Here is a 25,276-nt window from a genome sequence, read left to right on the forward strand (position 1 = left end):
CCACCCCAGCCAACTCTGTAGCTGGAGTCTTGGACCCAGAGGCTTGAGAATAATTCTGGCCGTGCATGTGTGTGTGAGCTAAGAATGATAGATGGATCTGAGGGGAGAATGGAGGAGAAAGAAAGAATTGTGGCACGGCTATGTCCCACCCGGAGGATAATTTCTCACTTCCCTTCTCTGTCCAGGGTGTGTTCCCTACAGCAAAAACTAAAAAAAAAAAATTAAAAAAAAAAATCAGGCTGAACATCTCTTCAGTTTTAAAAATCTGTCATTTTCTTTTGCAATGTAAATATCATAATGAAAATCCTTTTTTCGTTGTTGTTGTTGTATATTTGCTTTTAAGGTTTTAGCCATAGGGTGTGTGAGTTTGCTGGAGAAAGACAGAGACAGTGAGAAAGAAAATAAGAAATCACCTCCCCCTCCCCAGGGGAATGGCCATGCCACAGTCCCTTCTCTTCTATTCTCTTCCTGGGATTTTGGGCATGCATACATATACAGTCAGTGCATGAAGCCACCAGGTCTGGGACTGGAACCACAGTGAGACATGTGGGAATCCAGCATCTTAACCATTGTACCACCTGCTAGTCTCCTGTGCTGATTTTTTAAGTGGTTCCCTAATTATGAGGGAAGAGGTGAAAATATACCTGCGTTTTGTAATTCAATTACCAAATTTGTTACAATTTTGCTTGTTTCTCAGTGATCTGATAAGTTGGTGAGAGTCATCCTCAAAATGATATAAGTTGGGGAATGGAAGTAGCAGCGGAAGTCTTTCCTTTGAAGTATATTGGGGCCCATTTCATGACTTATGCCTCAAAGAAGGTAAATTACACTATTTAAGATGGAAGAACCACACATATATTTTAGAAAGCTTTCTATAAAAATTGTGTGAAACTAACACTGTTAACAGTTTAAGAAATTTTTACTTAGGTCTGTTAGTTGTTCCTGTTGGAGCTGAAAAAATAAGAAAAGCATGTAAAAATCATATTTTCCCAGGTATATTTGGGATTGATTTTTTTTTTTTTTTTTTTTTTTTTTTTTTTTTTAGGCGGGCGGGGCTCGCCCGCAGCCACAAGACAGAGAGACAGAAAGTGAGAAATCAACCCCCAGGGGGATGTCAACGCTGCAATCCCTTCTCCTCATTCTCCTCTTGGGATCTTGGGCACGTACGCACATGGGCCTGGTGTGAGTTTTAAGCCACCAGATCTGGAACTTGAACTGTGGTCGACTACATGGGAGTCCAGCAACATAGCCATTACGCTAACTGCTGGTCCCTATTTGGGACTGATTTAACCTCGTCTGGAAACTGGCTCTGAAGAAATGGAGTCAAATGGACTAATAGGAAAGCAGATGGCAGAGTGGATGACCGGGACCTGCTGATAGTGGTGGCAGTCAAGCTGGAGGTAAGTTGAGCCCATTGGGCCTAATCATTTACATAGGTATGTGGTTATCTCAGAAAGGCTGCATTCTAGACTGTTCTAATAGCATAGCCTTATCCAAATTTACGTGAAGTAACCTTCTAAAAAGTGTAAATATCTAAAATATAATTGCCACTCAGTTCTCAATAGTTGTATGAAGCTAATGGCTACTACATTGGACAGTGTAACTTTATGATATTTTCATCGTCACAGAGAGTTTTATGGCCAGTGTTAGTCTAGAATTATTTTTGCCATGCAAAGGCAATATCAGTACCTATCTACCTGTCTGTTCAATACATAACATAAAGCAAATGAAATAAATGGTCATAAAAACTTTTCTTTTTTCTTTTTTTCTTGGAGAGGTTTTTGCTATAGGGCACATGCACGCGCCAGAAAGAGAGAGACAGAGAGACAGAAAACGAGAATTCACACCCTATGGGGAATTGCCACGCCACAATCCCTTCTCCATTCTCCTCTCGGGATCTTGGGCATGCACGCACATGCGCCGGCGTGAGTTTAAACCACTGGGTCTGGGACTTGAACCACGGTCGACCACATGGGAGTCCAATGACATAGCCAATATGCTAACTGCTGGTCCTATAAGGACTTTTCTTTAGGTCCTCAAAGTGTTGGGTTAGCAAACTATTAAAAGAGAAATTGGAGCAATGCATTTGATTGGGAGAAAGCTAACTCAAATGAGAACAAATAAACCGTCTCTAATTTGTTCTTTTACATAACTTTGAGTAAACTCAAATGTGAATACATCATTGCTTTGAGTACATGCCTTGTTATCTATCTACACCTGAAATTTTGGATGCCATTTCTGAATTCAATCCTTGAAAGTCATTTGCAAGCCAAAAAGAAAATTTAAAAATTAGCATTCTATCGTCTAAGGCACAAATACGTAATCAAGACATAATATATTTTGAATGGCAAGCATCGCCATTCTATTTGAATGTAACAGCCACACTTAGATTCATTGCACTCTCTTAATTAGAACTTCAAGGATAACAGCATAAAAGGAATTACAGTAATCAAGACCATGAATGTCTAAATGAGGGAATGAATATTGGCGAAACCAAACTTTGAAGGCAAAAGATTCAATATAAAAGATTAAAGCCATTTTGACACTTTAATTAATGTTAGTCACAAAACATAAGTGTAAATCAGACAGGACACAGAAAGCACATCCCACAGGCCTACACACAATACTTTCCCTAAAGTTACAAAAAATGATGTGGGCTACACAAGGTCTGGGGCAACACTGATGGGTGAGCGGAAAAGATGTCTCTTTCAAATGTGTTAATTAGCAAGAAATTATAGTCTAACTAGCATTTAGCGTTTTGTAGACAGTAAAATAAAGTGATGACAGCTGTTTTACTGTTCAAGACACTTCCTGTTTTCATTTTAAATATTTTAAAATAACACCACACAGTAAGAACTTGCATTTTCTGAAGAAAAACTGAGAATGAATCAACTTTTAATGATGTGAAGAGTCACATAAGTTTCTACATACAGAATTCTGAATGTTCAAAGGGACGGCTTCAAAACAAAATGCTAACCCCAAAAGGGAATTCATGATCAATGATGGCACCCACTGAATTTATGATGGCTGGAGGACAAGACAAAAAAATATATATCCACAACATAGTTTTATTCTCTCTCAAATCGGCTGTTCAGTAGGATGCAATTATACTCCAGTTCTTTAAGAATGCAAAACTTTATACTTAGATGAAAAACACATTTGAAAAGAATGATTTTTCAGTAGAAAATTCGACAGACCAATGGCTGTGACACACTGAGTGGCAAGTAGGTGACAATGAGTAATCTATTCTTTGAGAAGTTGTGAATTACACAGGAGATGCCACTTGTTCTGTCTCTTCACCACCAATGTTTGTGTGTGTGAGAGTGTAGGGGGGAGAGAGAGAGTGTGTGTATGTATGCGTGTCTTAGCTTTATCTGGGATATTTATTTGTGAATGAAGTCTATAGTAAAGTTTTACTATAAGAGAATTATATTTTTACTATTTAATGGGAGATCATTTTATAGGTAGTGTTCTGTTTGATAATGGAGGAATTGATTTTTACATGTGTATTGGCAAAGAATGCATGCATTGTTGCTGACCTACATAAGTTAGTATGTCTAGAGTTAAGGCAAAGAAAATGGCCTTTCATAAAAAAATTAATGAGACAGTAAAGCAAACACTACTTGCAAGGTTAAAAACAGTACATATTTCTATTTTAAAGGTTTATTTATTTCTTACGTGAGTAAGAGCGACAGACAGAGACAGAGATAGCAGTTTCAACAACAGGGTCTTGACACCATCATTCATCCTGAGCCTTGGTCAGTCTCAGATCATGGGCACACGTGTGCCTAGTGTACTCAGGGGAATCTCCGGATGCAAACTCAGAATGTTCCCATGTGAGTCGGCCTTGAGGAGCATATATGTTATAGTGGTGCCACTGTCTGACTCCAAAACATACCTCTTGTTTACTGATGTTTAAGAGTCAAATTCATATATCATGAATATTTTCTATTTCTTCCATAAAATTTGATAAGATGATTGGAAGGCCCCTGGCATCTACAACACAGACTATACAGTCATCATTTCAAGATGCCTGCCATGAAAAGGAGAATATAGGTATTGATCTCCCCAGACACAGGCCAAGCTTGTGAACTGCCTTCTGGTCATGCCTTGCTGAGACCATCCAGTGAAATAGTTGATGGTAGCTATTCCAATAAATCAGTGCTCCTCAGACCAGAGTCCTCTCCGTGAACTTTCAGTCTAGTGGATCAATAAGCACCACGCGTTTGAGCTAGTCAACCATGAACGAGTCATGTGGCCAGAAAGCCAGCAGCCACTAGAGAAAAGTGAGGGTATGGGCTAGTGGGGGCTGGTGGAGGGTGGTTCTGACCGAACTGGTTCTATTCTGAGACTGTCACTGGGAGCCATGTGACTTCAGGCATCCTCAACCTTTCTGTAAAAAGAATATACATCATTGCTTCCTTGTCACACTCACAGGTCTAGTGCAAAGAACACTATGTCATCACAAACCATTATTACAACTAGAGTTTTCTGTACACTCCTGTTTTGTCCTAGTAATTGAAATAGGTATCTTCAAATTCCTATTAATAATATCCTGGAAACTAAGAGCTTCTAACTTAAGAAAAAAAATGGCTCACTATAATCCTCCGTGGGTCTCCAGGAAACTGTGTCTCTCACAAGGCAAAGGGCACACTGATAGGAAGGCTGGTATGAAGATTGCACAATGAATCACCCACAGCACAGCCTTGAGATAAGAACAGTGAATGGATGATGCATAGACCGAAGTGGCAATTTACTATACATTTCAGAAATGGCTCATAACATTTTCATTGGCCAGACGGCTTCCTCTAACTTTGTTCCATCTCACATGTTATTGTTTGCTAAAAAATATATTTTTTTGACCCTGACTTCAGGAGCTAGAGAAACAAATGATGCAAATTCTATAATGAGCTAAAAAGAAGTTCTATGTAGGTCTTCAGAAAAGATTGCTTTATCAATTTACATGTCCTGAAATATTTATGGTTCACCTACTAGGTGTTATTGACATGCCATAAAAGAGTTTTATTTTCTAGCTCTTCTCTTCTTTCCTCTAAGCTAAGAAAAATAATTCACAAAATGGAAGCCATCTGTAAGTTAGTAACAGTTTTAACATCTTATGGTAGTTCATTGCAAGGAAAAATCCTTTTTGTTCATTCATTCATTTAATATCTATCTGTGCCAAGCACTATTCTAGGCACTAGGAAATCAGTGCAGGAATCATATCTTTCTCTGTGGTGCTTATATTCTAGGAGAGGGAGGGACAGACAATGAACAGCAGAAATCGCTAACAGGTACATTTTAAGATACTGGGCACAATGGACTCATGACAGCCTCCAAGTGCATCCTCATAAAAACCCTTTGGAAAGCAGCACCAGATGCATAAAACACAATCTACTTTCCTGCTTAAAAGGGTCTTCATATTCAGTTAGCACCAGATTAATGGAATGATTTCAAACATAAAGAAGAGAGACATACCGACATTTCGAAATTTCACAACTGCCTGTGAATGCCTAGATGGCTAGAAAAAAAAATACCAGCTTAATTCTCAAGGGAAAAGAGAGAGCATTATTGGGCAAATGGGGCTTTAACAATGAACTATATTGGCATTTTGGGTCTGCTAATGCCTGGACTGGGTTTTCTAAGTACTTTTCCCTTAAGAGCCATCTCATACAAAGTTCAGGTGCTAGCCTAGTAAATGCTTGGGCTGGAAGTGTAGTTCTAGGTATTAGTTTACCTTGGGGTAGATGACAGCATGGCTTTTTTTCTTTTCTTTTCTCTTTTCTCTTTTCTCTTTTCTCTTTTCTCTTTTCTCTTTTCTCTCCTCTCCTCTCCTCTCCTCTCCTCTCCTCTCCTCTCCTCTCCTCTCCTCTCTTCTCTTCTTTCGTTTCTTTTCAAATACACTGCTGATGAGCCCAAATCCAGATTGCGAATAAAACCAAAACTTTTTCTGCAGTTTGACAATTGCTTTGTAAACCAGACATCTTCCCTATCTTGTTTAACATGTAGAAGGCTCTATTTCCTCTTGACATTTCTGCAGATGTATGTAATGAATGGAGAGAACAGAGCTGAATGTTCGTGCAGCTGGATACCAGATAGGAGCTCCATGCAGAAGGGAATTGGTCACAGCAGATTATTTTCTAGAAGGAATGGATGTCCTAGCTGCCAAGTTCTAAGGCTACTCCTGCTGTTTCTACCTTGAAAGCAGAAACCCACCTGTGGCTTCCTAGTCTACATATATATGTATTTTTTTTCTTTTTTTTTGAGAGAGATTTTTGCTATAGAATGAGAGTGTGTGTCAGAGAGAGAGAGAGAGAGAGAGAGAGAGAGAGAGAGAGAGAGAGGGAGATGGAGAGAGAAATTGAGAAATGGCCCCCATGCCCCATGGGATGGCCATGCCCCAATTGGCTCTCCTTCATTCTTCCCTTGGGATTTTGGATATGCACACACATGCACCTGGCATGAGTTCCAAGTTTGAAACTGTGGTCAGCCATGTTGAGAGTCCAGTGCCTTAACTATTACACTAGCTGCTGCCCCTCCCTCAGTCTATATTTTGTGCCTATAGATTTAAATTCCTTTGATGATAGAGCTGAGGTCTTCAAGATAACCGGGGAGGCTGGTGTTCTTCCTCATTAGCTTGTGCCAGGGCAGAAAGCTACTCTCTGTATGACCCCAAGGATGCTGAATTTCCGAGTGAAAATGAACACTAGTGTTGACATGGCCAATACTCCACTTCAGTTGGTCTGAGGAGCACCCCATGAAGGTAGGTCTCACACAATCTGATGGGTTTGAGGTTTTCAGCCAAACCTGTGTTTTTGGCTTCTCTTGCTTCAATTCTGGTGCTTCTGCCATGAGGCAAAAGTTGGGGAGGGGAAAATAAGGGATCTGAGTATACTTGTGAAGAATCTGTCAACTCCATTATCTTTAGAACTTGTACCCTGGACTGTAAGTTTGAGAAAGTAAATTCATTTCCCATGATGACATTATTCCTCCAAAAATTCCTCGTGTGATCCCCAAGTTATGCTGAGTGGGGATTTTCTTGCTCAGAGCTGTGGGCTACAGACATATAAACACTAGCAGTGAGTCCAATATCTAACTGGATCTGGTATTTCTGCTTCATAGCTTTTGTAACATGTGTCTGTTTTCAATCTCAAGAAATGAAGATGTAGACGCTCTGAGTGTCTTTTGTAAAGCACCCAAGATATGCACTTTGGATAATCCAAAAGGTGAAATATTTTCTTTCTGTTAGGCACCATTTGTCACATAATACAAGTCTTTTTTTCTTTTTTTTTTGGGGAGAGGTTTTTGCTATAGGGTGCATGCACTTGCCAGAAAGACAGAGAGAGACAGAGAGATAGAAAGCTAGAAATCACTCCCTGGGGGGATGGCCACGCTGCAGTCCCTTCTCCTCCATTCCCCTCTTGGGATCTTGGGCATGCACGCACACATGCCTGGTGTGAGTTTAAGCCACTGGGTCTGGGACTTGAACCATGGTCGGCTACATGGGAGTTCAGTGACATAGCCAGTATGCTAACTGCTGGTCCTAAGATAATACAAATCTTTCAGAACAATTATGAAGGTAAATCTTGGTCTACAGAAAAAGAATATGTGTAAACCATCTCCTGGGTCTTTGTACTTAAAATCTAAGACCTAAGCTCATGCTCTAAATATTTAGGAGAGAATTGTATAACAATTTATAGTAATTCACCATTAAGAAGGAAAAGGGATTAAATGTTAACCAGTAAGTATTATTAGTAGAGGATTTTGAAAGTGATGATTATTTACATATTCATCTGTATCTCTGGAGCATCTAAATCTATTTCAAATTCTCTTTCCTTTAATGAAGCATCTCTCTATTATCTTACAGACATTAGGCAATAAATAAATACTTGTGGATTTGATTCAATTGATTGTGTGATTGACCGAAGTGGTAGTAAACTAATGACCTGCTATAAACCAATAAACTGAGAAAAAAATTACACATTTCAGTTAGAGAAAGAGATGAAAATGCATTTGACAATTTAAAGATTTGGAAATGAAACCTGATTCTATATTTACGGTGTGGGATTTTTCTTCAGGAATTTGATGAAGTTGTGTTGCCTATGTCAACAAAGATCTCTTAGTTGCCTTAGATAATAAATCTTTTCTTTTTGTTTATCTTATTTATAGACATTGTAACATTCAATATGATCAATCATTTTGTTCTTTCTTATCTTGTTCTTCGACTTTTCAAAAAAACGGACAAATAGTTGTATCAACATTTCCCATAATGGATTCACTGGGATTTCAAAACTATTTCCTGTTATTGTGTTCGAAAAACACAGCATAGTCCTACATCTTTATGGCTATGTGGGATGGAAAAAATAAACAAACAAATCCAATGTAACGATTTTTAAAAGGAATGACTCATATACATGCATGTAAGTTTTCTATGTAACTATTAGCACTGTCATTTTCTGTGCCATTGATAAATATCGTGGTACATATTTTATAACCTTAGTTCCTAAAACCATAAACCAACCACACGATGTATTGAGCACTCTATATTTTTAGTGTGTTAGAAATGGAGTTAAAAGATTAATTTCAGAATAATCAATTTGATTCAATCTCTTGCTTCAATCTAGGGCCTGAACAAACACTAAAATGGCCTAAACAAATTTTTATTTTAGCCTAATACATCTACTGACAATAAATTTAAATAGCTAACACTAATTAAATGTTGGGTGTTGGATAAATTTGGTAGATTGAAAGGCAAAAAGAAGTTAGTGATGAAGTTTCTTCTCTCTCGCTCATATATGTGTGTGTGAGTGTGTGCATGTGTGTGTGTGTATATATATATATATATATATATATATATATATATATATATATAAAAACATACGTGTGTGTCTATATATACACATGAATTTGAAAAAAATTAAGATTGCAGTGAACTTTTTGTTTCCCAAATACTTATGTTAAAGTTCTAATTTCCACTATTAGGAGGGAGGGCCTTTGGTAGGTGATTAATTCATGAGTGCTCTTATAAAAGAGATCGCAGAGGGAACCAGCAGTTAGCGTAATGGCTATGTCGCTGGACTCCCACGTAGTTGACCGCAGTTCGTGTCCCGGACCCGGTGGCTTAAAACTCACGCCGGGCGCGTGTGCGTGCGTGCCCAAGATCCCGAGAGGAGAATGGAGGAGAAGGGATTGCGGCATGACCATCCCCCCTGGGGGGGTGATTTCTTGCTTTCTGTCTCTATGTCTCTCTCTGTCTGGCGAGTGCACACGCTCTATAGCGAAAAACCTCTCCAAAAAAAAATTAAATAAATAAAAGCAAAAAAAAAAAAGAGATTGCAGAGAACTTCCTTGGCTTTTGCCACCGTATGAGGATACAAGAAGGTTCCCATCTACAAGTAGGAAGAGAGCCCTCACCAGAACCCGAATACTCTGGCTCTCTGAACTCAGACGTCCAGCCTTCGGAACTGTAGGAAGTGAATTTCTGTTATTTATAAGACACCCAGTGTAGGATACTTGGTTACGGCAGCCAGAACAAAATCCAGGATCTAGCAGGGGCACTAGTAATGACCGCAATTTCAAACGCTGAGCATAAGTGATACATTAAAATAGCTACAAGAACTAGGAAGTGATAAAAAAAAAAAAACACAAAAACAAAAACCCAACTATATTCATTGCTAGTGAAGTGACAGATACGGCTAATGTCTATTTTGTCATCTACATTCATCATTGACGGAAACCATAATTTCAACTTAGAAGTTGGTGAAAATAAGGACACGCGATTTATCCCGTCTAAATTTGAGTAGCTATGAATTTGTGGAGCTGTTACAGGTTTCTTAGAGAACCAAGGATTCCAGACTGGAGGCCTCAGCTCCACAGTGGGTGACCAGCTAAGCGAACGTCTGCACTTTGCTCCTCTCGGCTGCCTGCAGAGTACTGGGCAGACCCACCCAGGTGAGGAACCATGTGGCTTTAACCATCTTCATGGCTCTGTGGCCTGCTGGCAGATAAGCGGCAAGGTTGAGGCCCTGTTACTGCCGACATCCTGCATCCCCACAAGGTAGCTGCTCACCTCTGGCTTTGCTTTGAGTTGGGGCTTCTCACCCTGTGGTGACACATACCAGCTTTTCCATCTCACCCTTGGCTCTTCCTTCTAGACTGGGATTTGTTTGCCCTCTGGCTCCACTTCCTTCTGAGTGAGTAGAGTCCAGGTTAGCTAGAATCCTTGCCCCCTCTGGTACTCCTCCTGCCTTGTCAGGAGGGTCTCTACCCCAAGAACTGACCCAGCAGCTAGGGTGGACTTAAAGTCTCTGCTGGCCACGGCACAGGAGGAAGGGCATGCCCTTCCTGGGAGCCAGACGCATGTTACTACCTGGGGTCTAAGCCTCTGCTATTCACTGCTGAGGGCAGAGAGCCTCACCACCCAGGCACCAGCTTCCCAGAGGTGCATACCGTATGTAGTTTGGGTACCTGGCAAATGTGCTACTAATATTTTTATTTTGTTATTATGATTTATATTTTTCCGAGTTTTATTGAGGTCTAACTGACATACTTTTAGATATCTTATTGTTTTTGCAAATTATTGACATCCATTACAGCATCTTTTAGTAAAACTTTCCTTTTCGCAGGCCAAAAGTGTTCCTTGTATTTTAAGTGTGTTTTTTTTTTCTCTAGCGTGTGTGCACTCAATGGAGAGAGACAGAGATGCAGAGAGAGAAGAAAGGAGAGAGAGTGAGATATCACCCACCAGAGCAATGGCCATGCCACAGTCCTTTCGCCTCCATTTTCCTCTCAGGATTTTGGGAATGTACACATACACACCTAGTGTGTTTTTCAAACAGCCAGGTATGGTATTTGAACCACACAGTTGGCTATGTGGGACCCAGCTGCCTTAATCTCCAAGACATCAACTGCTCCTGGCTGATCTTTTCAATTTCTAAGTTGTTTTCCAGGGTGAAGGACTGTTAAGTGAAAATATTCTGGGTGAATGAACTGCCCATTTAAAGTATGTTCTTTAAGGGTATTGAATTAACTATGGATTTTTAGAGGAACTAACAAAATGTGTGTGGATGGATAGATAGTCAGGAACAAATAGTCAAGAAACTGGCTATTGTGATGAATATGGTGGACAGGTCTCAAGTCTATGAGTCAGCAAGCTGGATTCCCAAGAGAGCCAATAGTGTAAATTCTAGTTCAGAGGCCACCAGGCAGGTGGAATTCTCTTTTCCTTGGGGAAGAGTCAGTCTTTCTATGCCATTCAGACATTCAACTGATTAGATGAGGCCCACCCTCATGGGAGGCAATAATCTGCTTTACTTAGTCCACCAATTTACCCAGTTTCTCACCTGGAAATTTCATCATAGACATACCCAGAATAATATTTGTCAAGCTATCTGGGCACTCTTTTGCTGCATGGTTGAGGCCCTGTTACTGAAGCTGGCATCACAAAATTAACTGTCAAGCTATCAGAAGCATCATTTTTCAACATTACTGAGAATAGCTATACTTCAGCCTTCCACCACTAATCCAATACAAAAACCAAGCAAACTACAGCAAATGAAACAAGAAAGCCAATCATGACATGACACCTAAGTAGCTTCTCCTCTACTGCTGCCATATCATGCTTCAAGAAAAACATTTTAAAGGCTAATTTTCTGAAATCTAGGAATACTCCACAGGAATGTATTTTTTTTTTTAGATGTTTTTGCTATAGGGCGTGTGTGCTTGCCAGACAGACAGAGAGAGACAGAAAGTGAGAAATCACCCCCCAGGGGGGATGACCATGCCGCAATCCCTTCTCCTCCATTCTCCTCTTGGGATCTTGGGCACACACACACATGCGCCCGGTGTGAGTTTCAAGCTACTGGGTCTGGGACGTGAACGACAGTCAACTACGTGGGAGTCCAGTGACATAGCCATTATGCTAACTGCTGGTCCCAGAAATGTATTTTGAATAAGCCCAACAAGGTCATATTAAATTGTCAAGTGTTTCCAAGAACTCATAAAGCAGAGAAAAGAATTCCAAGTTCCAAAAGTAACATAACAAATTAACTATAATTTTTTTTCTGCAGTTTGAAAATAGTAGTTGTGAAATTATTGTTTGATAATCAAACCAAATGTATATTTATGACTTTATGATCACATTCTTTCAATTTCCAGTGTTAGCTCATAATCCACATTATTGCAAGGAAAGAAAATTAAATATCGACATTTAGTGATTTCATCAAAAGGCATCACTGTAGTTTTTTTTTCCCTGAGAGAGCAAAAGCATTTTTTCTCAATGTTCTAGAATATTTTTAATATTATAAATCTAGATAATTTGTTTGAAATTATTTTTAAACTAGCATATCATAAGAATAAAAGTCATATTGTAAAATTTAAATACATTTATGAGACTATATAAAATATACAAATGGTCATTACAATTTGCTACCTTGGCCTAAATATTTTGGCATCTAATAACTGTAAATCTTTAAAAAAGAAGTAGACTTTAAAAATAAATAAAAATTGAGTTTTTTTGGTTGTTTTAAGTAAGTTCTTTAATTTTATTTATCATTATTATTTTAAAAAATTTGCTACTGGGCAAAATTTGCTACATGTACTCACCAGAGAGAGACAGAGAGGCAGAAAGAGAGAGAGGGAAAGTGAGAAAGCAAGCTGCTAGGTCTGGGACCACCATTGGCCATGTGGGAGTCTGGCACCTTGACCACTATCCCAATTGTAGGTCCCAATAAGTTCTTTTCTTAAGACTCTTCTATTAGGGAATTGGAGGAGAAAGAATGTGTGCTTGTCACCTAACTAATGAGAGGAAGAATGTGTCCGTAAAGTCTTCTGGAAGAAACGATTCCTGAATAGGGTCTTAAAGCATACCTAGTACTTAGGCAAAAAACCAAAAAACAAAACAAGGAAGCAAATTCTGCACTGAGAACACAGTATAAGCAAAGGCACAGAGGTGAGAGAATTTCAGAGAGAGGGAGTGAGTGAATGCTGGTGGAAGGTAACTGAATGCCACTGTGGGGATATGAGGAGTCAGGAGGCTGAATCGGCTCAGAACATCCAGGGTCTATGATAGCCTTTAATCATTAGGTGACAAGGAGCCAAAAGAGGATTTTTGGTTGGGCATTGTTTGGTTCAGACTATTTTTTAGAAATAAAACTGGAGGCAATGAGGTAGGTGGAATGGAGAATGACACAAGAAGCCTGGTTAAGGACCCAGAGAGGATGGGCAGTCATCCAGGTGAGCTGTGACATTGACATTGGTGTACAGTTAAGAAGAACACAGATTGGTTGGGGATGGGGTAATGATTTGAGGGGGTCTGAAAGGTCATTTCAACAGTACTTGTATCTGCAGTATCTTAAAATCTGGTTGAAATGGCTCAGTTATTTAAGCATGGCTTCATTTATTTATTTCAGCCATTGCTCAGTTACAGAATGGTAAATAACCAATCGGAAATACTTTTTCACAGGTACTAATCACTATTATTCTCCAGATGATACAGAACTTCCTACGTGGCTCTCTGACTCAATCCCCACAGATGTGTTCCTGTGATTGCACTGCTGTTTCGGGTAGGAAACAGCATTATTGCACCATTTGCAGACCACAGTAAAACAAGAATGCTGACCTGTGGTTCTAGTTTTTTCAAAGCTTCTGCTAGACTAACTGACCTAGATAAGTTCACCTTTTCAATGACAGAAAACACTTGAAATCTCATGACTCTGAGAGATCATCTGAGCATTCATGCTATTTTCCAAGTCTTTTTATGTGGGTAGGTGGATATTTACAAGAGAGAAGCAGGCATTACTTGAAAACAGTGGTTTTTGAAAGAAAGAGGAGGTTATATACTTGGGGAATATTTTTATGAATACATTTGTTCTTACAGCAATTCCAACTTACACAGTTCCCGTGTGCAGGTGCACTATTTATACCCATTGCACTCTACTTGGGAATAAAACGGAGAAGCATGCACTCACTCCCGCCGTTTGTTCTAGGAAGGTATGGTTTTTACCTATGGAAACCACTAATGGAAGCTAGCTCTTACTCCTCCTTTACGACCCAGACGAAGGATCTCCTTCCCCTTACCAACTCCATTTAGGGCTTCTCCTTCCCCCTCAACCACATAAAGTTAGATCTCTTTCTAGGCTCTGATTGCTGTTTGTACCATGTCTCCCACTGATCCCAAGGGCAAAGACTATCTTTCATCCATTTATCTTAAAGGTCTAGAAATAAGCAGACAAGGTAATAATGTTTTCATTACAGTTCAAAGAACCCAAGGACCAATAAAAATCACATATAATATTTTTCACCTTTTAGGTATTTGGGAAACAGATTTTTACTTCTTCGAAAATATAAGTCTGGATGCAAAGAACAATCACTACGATTCCACAAACACTGTTTTCTAGCTTCCGAAGATCTTAGCAATCTATTCAGACTCATAAAGGAGGCAAGTGCTCTAGTCGTGGATATGTTTTCTAAAATTCAGACCCAGGGGGTGGGAGTATTTTGAAAACACGACCTGGGCTTTATTTCAGAATAAAAAGCTCTGGTGGAGGCTTCTCAGGGCTTCATGGAAACCAGCATCACTGGTGGTTTCTGAAAAGTACTGTCAGTGACCATGACAACTAGAGTCATTTTGATTTGCTGTGAAGACTTTGGAAAGTGCTTGGACAAACTTCCACATCATGTCATCATTTTTGGGCTTCTTGTATCACAACATAGATTTATGCTCCAATGCAAGGCAGGAGACATGATTTTGTCAGCAGAGCTGATGCTGAGAATGTATGGCGAAGAATACCTGAACTTCATCAATGTGAACTCTGACCTCATCCAAGGCATCTGGCAGCTTTGACTGGATTGGTTCCACATCATCAGGATGAGCTTGAAATTATTACAAGGATTAGCTTACCATGCTTAGAAGAGACATTGGTTCCCCACAGTTCGGTGTCTAAAGGATATCAACATTTATGCTTGGGCCAATTTCAGAGCAGACTTCATTCATTCATTCATTCTTGATTCATTCATTCATGCACTCCACCAGTATTTATTGAAAACCTATTATTGTAGTCAGAATAATACGCTCCCTCCTCAAATGTCCCCATCCTAGTGACTATGCCCCCAGAACCTGTGACTATTTTATTTTATGTGGCAAAGAGATTTTGTAGATCTGATAAAATCCAGGATCTCAAAATGGGAAGATTATCCTTTATTTCTGAGTGCACTCAATATAATTTCCAGGGTCCTTATATGAGGATGATATATGGGTCAGGGTCCGAGAAAGAGATGTGCTAAAGAAAGCAGAGGTTCAAGCTATATGGCAAGGAGCTATGGAAGGCAGACAAAGTCTAGGATTTTGAAAAAGAAAAGAGCAGATCATTCCCTGAAACCTCCAAAAGAAGCACAGCATTTGCTTTCAGACACATAAACCCCATTTTAGACTTCTGACCTCACAGCCGCAAAATATATCTGTGTTGTTTGCTCTGTGGTCCTTTGTTACAGCAGCAAATATGAACCTATCCCACCTGCTCTGTTGCAGGCTTCATGAGTCCCAGTTGCCTCTCTGGTGGAACCCAAAGGAGGTCTTAGGAGTTCTGAAGTCGTCCCATGGGTCAGAGACATGGATGAGACCAGGTTGTAAGGCTATGGTGTCAGCACTGCTGCACGGACAGGTGCTTCACAATTCAATGACAGCTTTAGGATTCTGCCCATATTGCCAAGACCCAGTGGAGACCTTCTGTCCTTACCTCGCTGTGTTAAGGGCCCCCATTGAGCTCCTTCTTAGAACTCTCTTCCCTTTCCTTCTGTGCCATCACTCCCTCCTGGCTCCCCTACTTCTCTATGCCCACTCCTTCAAAAGGCTTCTTTTCACCAAGTTGATATGGCTGCTCCTGATTCTGGTGTCCTCTCTTCTCATTCTCTGTCCTCCTTTGTAGCTCCAGACCATGTCTCCAAATTTGTTCCCGAGCACCAGGGTGGCATGTCCAACCACCTCAATGTGCCTTGGAGTCACCTTCAGTTTAAGGTGTTGATAACACTCTCTCATTGGCTGGCTGGTGTCCTGTCGGGTTTATTCATGATAGGTGCCAGCTGGAGTGAGCAGTTGGGGCATTTTGTCTCCATCTCAGGCTATGTCTCACATTCCTAGCAGGAACCTGTTCCTTGACAACTGCTGCTCCCAGGTGGGAGCCTCTCCTTGGTGGTCCATCTCTGGGCTCCAACGTGTTGTTTTGTTATTGCCATCCGGTTGCTCACCCCTAAGGAAGGTGACAATAGATGAGTGCTGTTGGTTTCTGGACTTTCCTTTTCCCTCATTTCTTTCCTTCAGTTGCTTGGCTATTTTCAGTCCAGTCATTTTTAAAGAGCCTCCATCTTAACTGTCTGGTTGTTTCTCTTCTCTGGTGGGACCCTGAAGATACATCATCCAACTCCCTACCTGTAATCTGGTCTCTTGTACCTCATCAGGATACCTGGCAGGAGACCTCCTTGAAGCTTCCTCATAGCTCTGCTGAACTCCACCATGCATGACAGGGTCAAGTTTCTCACGGATAGGCTCCTTCTATCAGTCTGCTTGGACTTCCCTAGCAAAGCACACAGACTGTACGTAATTTACTCACAGTGCTGAAGGCTGGAAGTCAGAGACCAAGATGGCAGCAGGGCATCTGTAGGCCTCTGTAGGTCTCTCCTGGCATGTAGACACATTTCGAGAAACTTGGGGTTAGGGCTTTAAAATAAATTTTGAAAGAGACAATTCAACCCACAACATCCCTTTTCTGCCTAAAATCCTTCAGTTATCTCTAAATTTTGTAAGTGCAAATACAGTAGTTATGGTGTACCAGGTTAGTCATGAACTCCTATATCCCTTATTTCCTGCCTCTGGCTTCTCCCTCCAAGATGCCCTTTATGACCCCTGGGATGAAGGGCTTCCTGGTCCTCAGAATGTCTTAGTCTTTCATGACCTCAAGACTTTACATTTCCTGTTTCTTCTGGGTCCTCCTACTCAATCCTGAAATCTCAGCTCAATTCTCACTACATCTGAAAGACATTCTGGATGCTGTTGCTGTGGTCTCTTCAGCTTTCTGCTGGGTTTCTAGAGCCTTCCACATACACCACTCACAGCCCTTAACAGATGTGCAACAACTCATGAGCTCTTTATCTCCAATTGTTTACCAGACTTTAGCCTTTGAAGCTAAAGATCAGGGCTTAAGTGCTTTTCATGTAGAGGACCAGCGTATGGCAAACATTTAATAAGCGCTTTAACATAAATATAATTTGATCTTTTAAATATGACTTACACACTGATATTTTCTTTATTTCTCTTTTGCATATATTTAACATAGAAAGTGATCGTATGACTTTTGCATGAATGTTCTTTGTTCATATCTTTACTCAGATATGTAGCTTCTTGTCATCTCATTGGCAAGTGTACGGCAGTGCCGATGACTCACAGCTACTAACTCGTGGAAATCAGACCAAATGTGTTGGGTCACAACACTCTAAGCAACAATTTCTATGTCAGAAACAGCATAGCTATAGAGCACTGAGGTTTGATAAAGATGGCATTTTGGTGAAATTTTCTTGTTTTCAGATTTTTATGGTTTACCAAATTTCCAACTGTTTGCATTTCTAGGAAAGAAATAATTTTTTTCCAAAAGCATTTTAGCATATAGTTTGTCTGATTTAAAATTAGAGGGACCAGTAGTTGACATAATGGCTGTGTCACTGGACTCCCATGTGGTTGACTGCAGTTTGAGTCCCTGACCTGGTAGCTTAAACTCACGCAGGATGCCTGTGCATGCATGCCCAAGATCCTGAGAGGAGAATAGAAGAGAAGGGATTGTGGCGTGGCCATCCTCCCTGGGGAGGGTGTTTTCTCATTTTCCATCTCTCTGTTTCTGTCTGTCTTTCTGGTGAGTGCACATGCCCTATAGCAAAAACCTCTCCAAACAAACAAACAAAAAATTAGGGAGAAAGGAAAGTTTGAGGCCCTTCTTTCTGTCATTCTTGTCCGTGATTTGGGGAAGGGAAGAAAAGATGATGAGGGACTCAATCAAAAGTGCATGGGCTTAGAACATCTACAAACCAGGTACCCAGTCCCTGAGTAAGTTCTGTTTGCAAAGATGCACTGTCAGTGGTACCAGCCATGAGGGAGTATTCCTCCTCTGGGTGCAAAATACATCTTACCTCCTTCCTGGGGTGCCGACATTCCCCACAGCCATCACTAAATTTATCAAGTGGTTTAAAACGCCTTAATATGGTGCTAGGTATTTCATGATTTTGAACAATCTTTATTCCATTTGCCCAAATAGTTTATGAACAATCTGGATAACTTCTATGTCCAGTTTCCTTTACTGAATTTTTTATTTTTCAAATTTCAAATTTAAAAAGTATTCATTATCTTGTCATGTAAAATTAATCACCCAGTAACTTGATCAAGCTAAGCCATGCCGCTTAAAGAGGGTTGAGGGGACACATTCCATCCCTGAGGGCAATTTTCTCAGGCTTGCACACATGAAAACACACGCACCATTAATGGATGAAATTATGTAAAATACTGTCTTTATTTCTAAAAGATCACAGATGGGAGAATTAAATGCAGTCATATTTGTTCAAATTGAGACAGTTCAAAAAAGGAGTAAAATTTTTTTAAGTTTTTTTTTTCTTTTGCTATAGGGAGCAAAGAAAAAATGGGAGGGAAAAATAAGAGGGAAAGTGAGAAATCATAACCCAGTGGGGTTTGGCCAGGCACAATCTTCTCTCCTTCTGGGTGCGTACACACACACACACACACACACACACACACACACACACATGTGCCCAGCATGATTTCAAGCCACCAGATCCAAGACTTGAACTGCAGTCGGCTGTGTGAGAGTCCAGCATCTTAACTATTATGCCACCTGATGGCCCCAGGAGTAAAATTTTAAAACAGAAACAAAACCATAAGACTGAAAAATATTTATCCACGGTAACAAAATACAGAGATATCTTTCTCCCTCTGTTTTAGCAAATATTTATTTTGGAAATGGAATTATTATGTATCTTTAAGAGACAAGTTACAATAGAAACATAAACAATAAAATAAAGATACATGTATGGCTCTTTCCTCTGTTATGCTTTGTGCACATTTTCCCTTTGTTTTAATGACTTCTAGAAACAGTTGTGACTTGAGACAATTTTTGACCCAGAGAAAAATCATTATAATCTAATTTTATATCATTTTCTTCCACAATATCAATAATATTCCCTGCCTCAAAAAATCAGGTAAAATGCATATTTAGACAAGTAAATCTATCTGATAAATCATTTTACAGATGAGAAAGAAACCAAGTGTGAAATGAAAGTTAGATGTTTTCAAAACCACTACATTTAACAAGAGGACACTAACCCACGTGCACTATTTTTCATAATGCAAGAACAGTGGGATGGAGGAATGTTTATGGTCCTGAGTCATATTGCCTGACACGGTATTCTAGTCCCCCGGGAGTTTCCTGGGGATTAGATTAGAAGAGCCTGCTTCAGTTGGGTTACCGGATGCCTTTAAAGGCAGAGTGAAAGAAGGACTTGAACATCTCTGTACAAGCAAACATTTATTGGTAGCATCAACTTGCTGATGTTTAAAATAACTTGTCTGATACATATCTTAAAATTCTTAATAGACCTTTCTTGCATATATTGGGTATTTATTATTTCTTTAAAATTTAATATTATTATAATACCATTATTATATAATCATACATCTTTATGTAATTATTGCATTATATTATTACACTAATTTAATATTATATGGATAATATAAAAATTGTAATGGGCACTAGAGACAAAGTGGAAAGAGGCTGGGGGGGAGGAAGAGCATAGGAAATTTGGAGGGAAAATGGAGAGGCAAGACACTTGTGGGACACAGATAAGGTTTATTATCTGTTGACGAGGATGTGTTTAATGATCTCAACTGGGCTGGACTGAGGTGTATATCATGCTGGGTAAAGACTCTTCACAATCTAAATGATGTATAGTGATTAAATGTATGAATAATAATAATAAAAATAAAAATTAGAAAAAAACATGGTTAAACAAACCTTATTTTTCAGAATACTCACTTCGAAATGTTTTTAAAGGTAACTTTTTGATTTATTTCCAAGAGCTAATAGGTCACTGGGAAAGTTATGATGTATTTTGGTATGTTTTTCTATACAAAAATGAGTCATGACTTTCCTGATGACCCAATAGTTATAGAACTAAAAAAAGAATATTAATTTGTCAAAATAATCTTTCTCTCTTCACCCTCCCTACCCACATCCTATCAACTAAGGATAGTTATTAAATGTTAGTGTTATTATATGCATTTCCTAGTATTAATTATAAAAGTAAGAAGAATTTAAGTATAAAATTATTGACACAGATTTGCCACACTGACAGGGTGCACTAGATTAAGTTTGAAGTTCAATAATCACAATTATTTAGGCACTTACAACCTGTATATTTTGATAGTTTCCGTTCCTACTTTTGTTTTTCTAGATAGGGATTTTTAAAATTTCTTTGGTATTTTTTTATAATCTTATTAAGTAGACTACATTGGGTGTCATCTAAATTGTATTTAGTGAAGAAATATTATAAATATTTAATATACAATACTTAGAGTAAAATGAAGAATTGGAGAGATAAATGATTATGTTGTACTTATATTTCTTCAAAATGGCAACTTGTGATTCAACAGTGCTAAATATTCCTCTTAATGTATTCCATTATTTTCTTACTTGATACTTAGATTACTCCATAACTTACATTCTCCCACAAAGTAGGGAGGAAATTTTTGTTCAGTTACTAAGCCAAGGTCCAGTAGAAACTTTTAATAGAATTTTTTTTTTTGTAATTTATTTGGAGTGTCCATTTTAGGGATACAAAATGAATATGATAAAATAATATATTTATAAGTTAGAATTTTAGTGCAAATTTTGCTCTGGTTCTTATATTATCTCCATAAAGTCTGTTTTAGTATTATATTCTCTATAATGAAAGTATTAAAAACAATAAAAACCATTTTCTACTAGGTAATTACTGTTTCAAAGTATTTCTGAAGACTATGGACATGCTGAATTGTTTACTTGCTTATAGGAGACACTCAACAAATATAGGTGAAATAGGAGCAATCCTGTTTTAAAAAAAGAATTATTTATTTAACTTTATTTATTATTATTATTTGTATTTGACCAGAGAGAGTCAGAAAGAGAGGGAAAGTGAAAAAGCAAGGTGTCAGGTCTGGGACTTGAACCATAGCTGGCATGTGGGAGTCTAGCACTTTAACCACCACACTATCTGCTGGCCCCTGGAGTAACGGTCCCTTCAAGTGTTGTTTTCTTTTTTAATGCAATGATTGTAAAACTTATCACTTCCTGGAGTATGCAATTTACTCCGTTTTCACATCTTCTTCATATCTAGGCAGAGCATAAGAGGTAATCCATGACTTCATCAAGGAGGAAGAATTGTCCAAGAGGACAATCAGAGGCCCCGCTGACCACAACTGCCCCAAGGTTGCACCCTGATCATGAATAGCCCAGCATGGAGGTTTGATGAGAACAAGCTGGGGCACAGCCCAGTCCCTTCCCACAAAGATGTGTTGAGAACCAGACTTGCTGGAATCCTTCCCATATCTTACGAAGGCGATCGTGGCAAAACCTCGGCTCAAGTGCCACAAAGCCACGAAGAAGGAGCACTGCAATCTATAGCTCTCTGAAACACGATGGTTAGGTTGACTTGAACAAATTATTCATGGCTACTACCTCTTTTGAATACTTCAAAAACCAAGCGTCAGGAAAGTTAATAAGCCCAAGATCTTAGAGTGATGATGGAATGGGACAAAGCTGGAGTTTAGTTTATTCTCTTGCATCTATAGGTTCTACCATACTTCCCTCTCAAAGTGGAAACAGCACAGACTTTTACACCATGGCATGAGTTCGGTAGCTTGTGATTCTGTGATGTCTAATCTTGTAGAATTCTTGTTCCCCTTCTCACTGAGATAAACCACAATCTTTTGTTTAAGGGTACGTGACATACTACTTCTGGAATTTCTCTGTGTCTCCCCAACTCCCGTGAAATATCTTCTGGCTACTCACATATCCTGAACAGAGTTTGTTCTATTTCTTCTCAGAACTATCCTTTAAATTCCTTTAACATGACTACAAGGTTCCAAATCTTAGGATATTTGGAAAGCCTTAGTCTTCAACACTATGGTATTTCCTAGTTTCTCTTCTTAGCCTTGACACGTAGGGCAACAATCTTTTATTGCTTGCTCTATTTTATAGGTTTCTCCAGGCCATGTATATTCATTGCGTTAAATAAATAATAACAGTGCAGTAAAATATTAGACAGTGATATTTAGTTTAGGTGGTAAATTTTCCAAGGTGTCTGTGGCTTTCCATAAGAAGTGAAGAAAACTGTGACACTGAATAGAGCCCTAAGACGATTAGTGAATTTATATTAACGATTGATTTGCTTTGCAGCAATGAATCGTATTTATAGATCTGCTTACCGAGCAGCAGAGATTCAGGCTGGATCCTGTCATGAAGCAGCTCAGAAGTCTTTGCACGTCAAATGAAATTTCACCGCAATCTATTCAACTTTGATATTTAAAACATAATCACCTTCCAAATGTCAGCACTTAGTTTTTCCCCCTATATAAAATTTTACAGAGGTTATACCTGATTATTTTAAAGAACCTTGATAATTAACAGATTTTACTCTAAGAAGAAAGAAAGGTTATCCATAAAAGACAAATGTTTCAAAACACCATTGCAAATGTGACAATGTAATAAATGCATATTGGAAAAGTCCCCACATGTCTGGTGAGTAAATTATACCTGTGGTAAAGGTGCACTCTGCTCCTTCAAGGAGAAAGACTTATGCACACCTGTGGGTTTTCCGATTCAGATGTCAAAAAGGGCGTTCTTTTACCTGCTGTTGACCTGATGGTTGAGGCGATGTTGGCGGGGGTCATCGTGGGAATACATTCATCATCTTGGGAGTAGCCAGCTTGAATGGCTCGAAGGTAACTGTGACTCCTCGTTCGGAAACACCCAGGGAGGTCAAGGGCATCCATGGCCTGAGATTCTACTTCACTAAAGACGGATTCACACACCGACTCGAACTGCCCATTGATCTCCGCTTCACTCATCTGGAATAATCAATAGCATATTTGATATCCGGGTCCAGTCAGGGTTATGATGATGTTACAAAGAACAGGGGGAACACAATTCATTTCATGTTATTCATTGACATTATCTTTTTTTTTTTTTTTTTTTTTTTTTTTTTTTCCCCTGCTTTTTTCATTATTGTGCTGCTAAGAGTTTCTCCTAGGAACTCCTAGAAGATTTTTTTCCCTTTACAAGGGAAGAACTTGCTGACAAAAATAAATATGATTATTATTTCTTCCATTGGCTAGAAAATGAATTGATGAAACAAAGTTTCTATCACTCTTTAACCTGCAAAATATCTCATCTTGATTTTAAATCAGCACAGTTAATTTGAAATCAGCATTGGGGATCTGTTAAGCTTGGGAAATGGCTTATTGGGTGTTTTCCTATAAAAATGAATGTAAATAGCCAATTCTGAGATATCAATTCAGTTATTGTGGACCCACAAGGCAAAGGTTCAAGGTATGGCTAGCAGTTAGTACTAAGCTTACGAAAGGCAACACATTTAAAATTTTAGCGAAACACCTAGTATAAAGTACCCATTTAAACTATCAACCTTTCTTTTCTTTTCTTTCTTTCTTTCTTTTTTTCTTCCCTCCAAATGACTCTTTTGCCTTTCCAAGCTATTTACAGCATAGACAATTCTGGGTATTGAGACTATGTAAGTAAACACACATTTAAATGTGTAAGGAACTTTTAGTTGTTTTTCAATGTATGAAAGTCTTTTCTACTCTCTGCCATTAAAACTAATTACAAATTTGGCATATAAACTCATACTCTTCATTATAGTAGGTATAAATTTGAGTCCATGCAAGAAAGAAATGGCTATACTGATGTTTCTGTTTACAAGAAACAAGTTGCACCCACCGACGTTGTAGTCTCGTTCTTTTTTCCCTTCTTCTCTAGCCCAGGATGTTAGCATACTCACTTCACTTGATGGTTAAGCATATAAAGTAATTCCAACCTGTGATTTAATTCTAGATATGGTGTTGCCCTGGGAACATAAAGGTTCCAACTATTTGAGAAGAAGGTCCTCCCGGCTGTGGGCAGTGCAGAGATCTCAAGTTGATGTGTACAGCCAGGTTTGACGATGTGGCTGCTCAAGAGCCTTTGCTCAGTGGGGGTGACCCAGGAAAGATACATGGTACCTGATAGAAATATTTGTTTATTTCCCACGAGCCAAATCTAGGGATTTTAAGTAGAAATACAATAAAGTGAAATACACTGGGTTGTCGGAAAAGTTAGGATGTGTTTTTCGATGCTAAAGTGCATCATAACTTTTCTGGTAACCCAATAAAACAATGTTGAATGTACTGGGGTGAAAGAAGGAATATAATATTTAGGATGAAAATCTAAACTTAGGATGGTAACACATGTGGGCAATCCCAGGCCTAGGGTAAGAGGCCCAGAGTTCAGTGTGGACAGAACTGGCTGCCTGAAACTTTGAAAAATGAATCCCTTTCCTCACATACCATAGGTCTATCCCTTGAGTGTGTCTTAGGTGTGTTATCACGTATATGTACATAGGGCAGCTGGTTAACAGCATGATCAGAGAAGTCTGAGGCTGTCTGTAGGGAGGCTCATAAAGGACACAGCAGAATCAGGGTGTAGGGGTGAGGTATGGGAAGGCAGTACCATGGGGAGCTAACCACGAACCCTCTTTCTCTCCAGATTGTCTCATTCCACCCCTTCTGCAGCACAGGCTAGAAACTAGGGACTCATCTTTGATGTCCAGTTGCTCATGAGCCATTTGGATTTTCAACTGCATGGAGCATTACGGTTTCTGTTCTGTGCTGTGGCTCCCCCTCCCCTGCCCCATCTTCCTGACTATCCACACCCTGCCATTTCTACTTGTCTCACGTGGAATTGCAGTGTTCCACTGCTTGATATTTTCATCTGTACCAGCATTGCAGCTAAGCACAGATTCCTTAGCATGGACCCTTTGGAGTCTAGTCACTGCTCTCTGCTCCTCACACAGAATCTTTATCCCACCCCTTAACTATAGCCAGACACTCCAGTAAAAAATAATGCAGTTCCTCCAACTACCTCTCTGTCCCTTGCTTCAGAAGGTGAACAAACTTTTCCCTCTCTCTACAAAACTCTTT

General features: G+C 39.2%; 1 protein-coding gene across 2 annotated transcripts in view; it reads right to left on the minus strand.

The window, feature by feature from the left end:
- The window catches only part of DLGAP2 (DLG associated protein 2), a 498,047-nt gene that overhangs the window by 49,297 nt on the left and 423,474 nt on the right, over positions 1–25,276 (minus strand). For both annotated transcript variants that reach the window (XM_006163214.2, XM_027766226.1), the window contains one exon: positions 22,933–23,152. In XM_006163214.2, the coding sequence (XP_006163276.1) occupies positions 22,933–23,152 (220 nt within the window). The remainder of the gene's footprint in view (positions 1–22,932; positions 23,153–25,276) is intronic.

This window comes from Tupaia chinensis, unplaced genomic scaffold (genome assembly GCF_000334495.1).
Source record: "Tupaia chinensis unplaced genomic scaffold, TupChi_1.0 Scaffold141517_1, whole genome shotgun sequence".
NCBI lineage: Eukaryota > Metazoa > Chordata > Mammalia > Scandentia > Tupaiidae > Tupaia > Tupaia belangeri.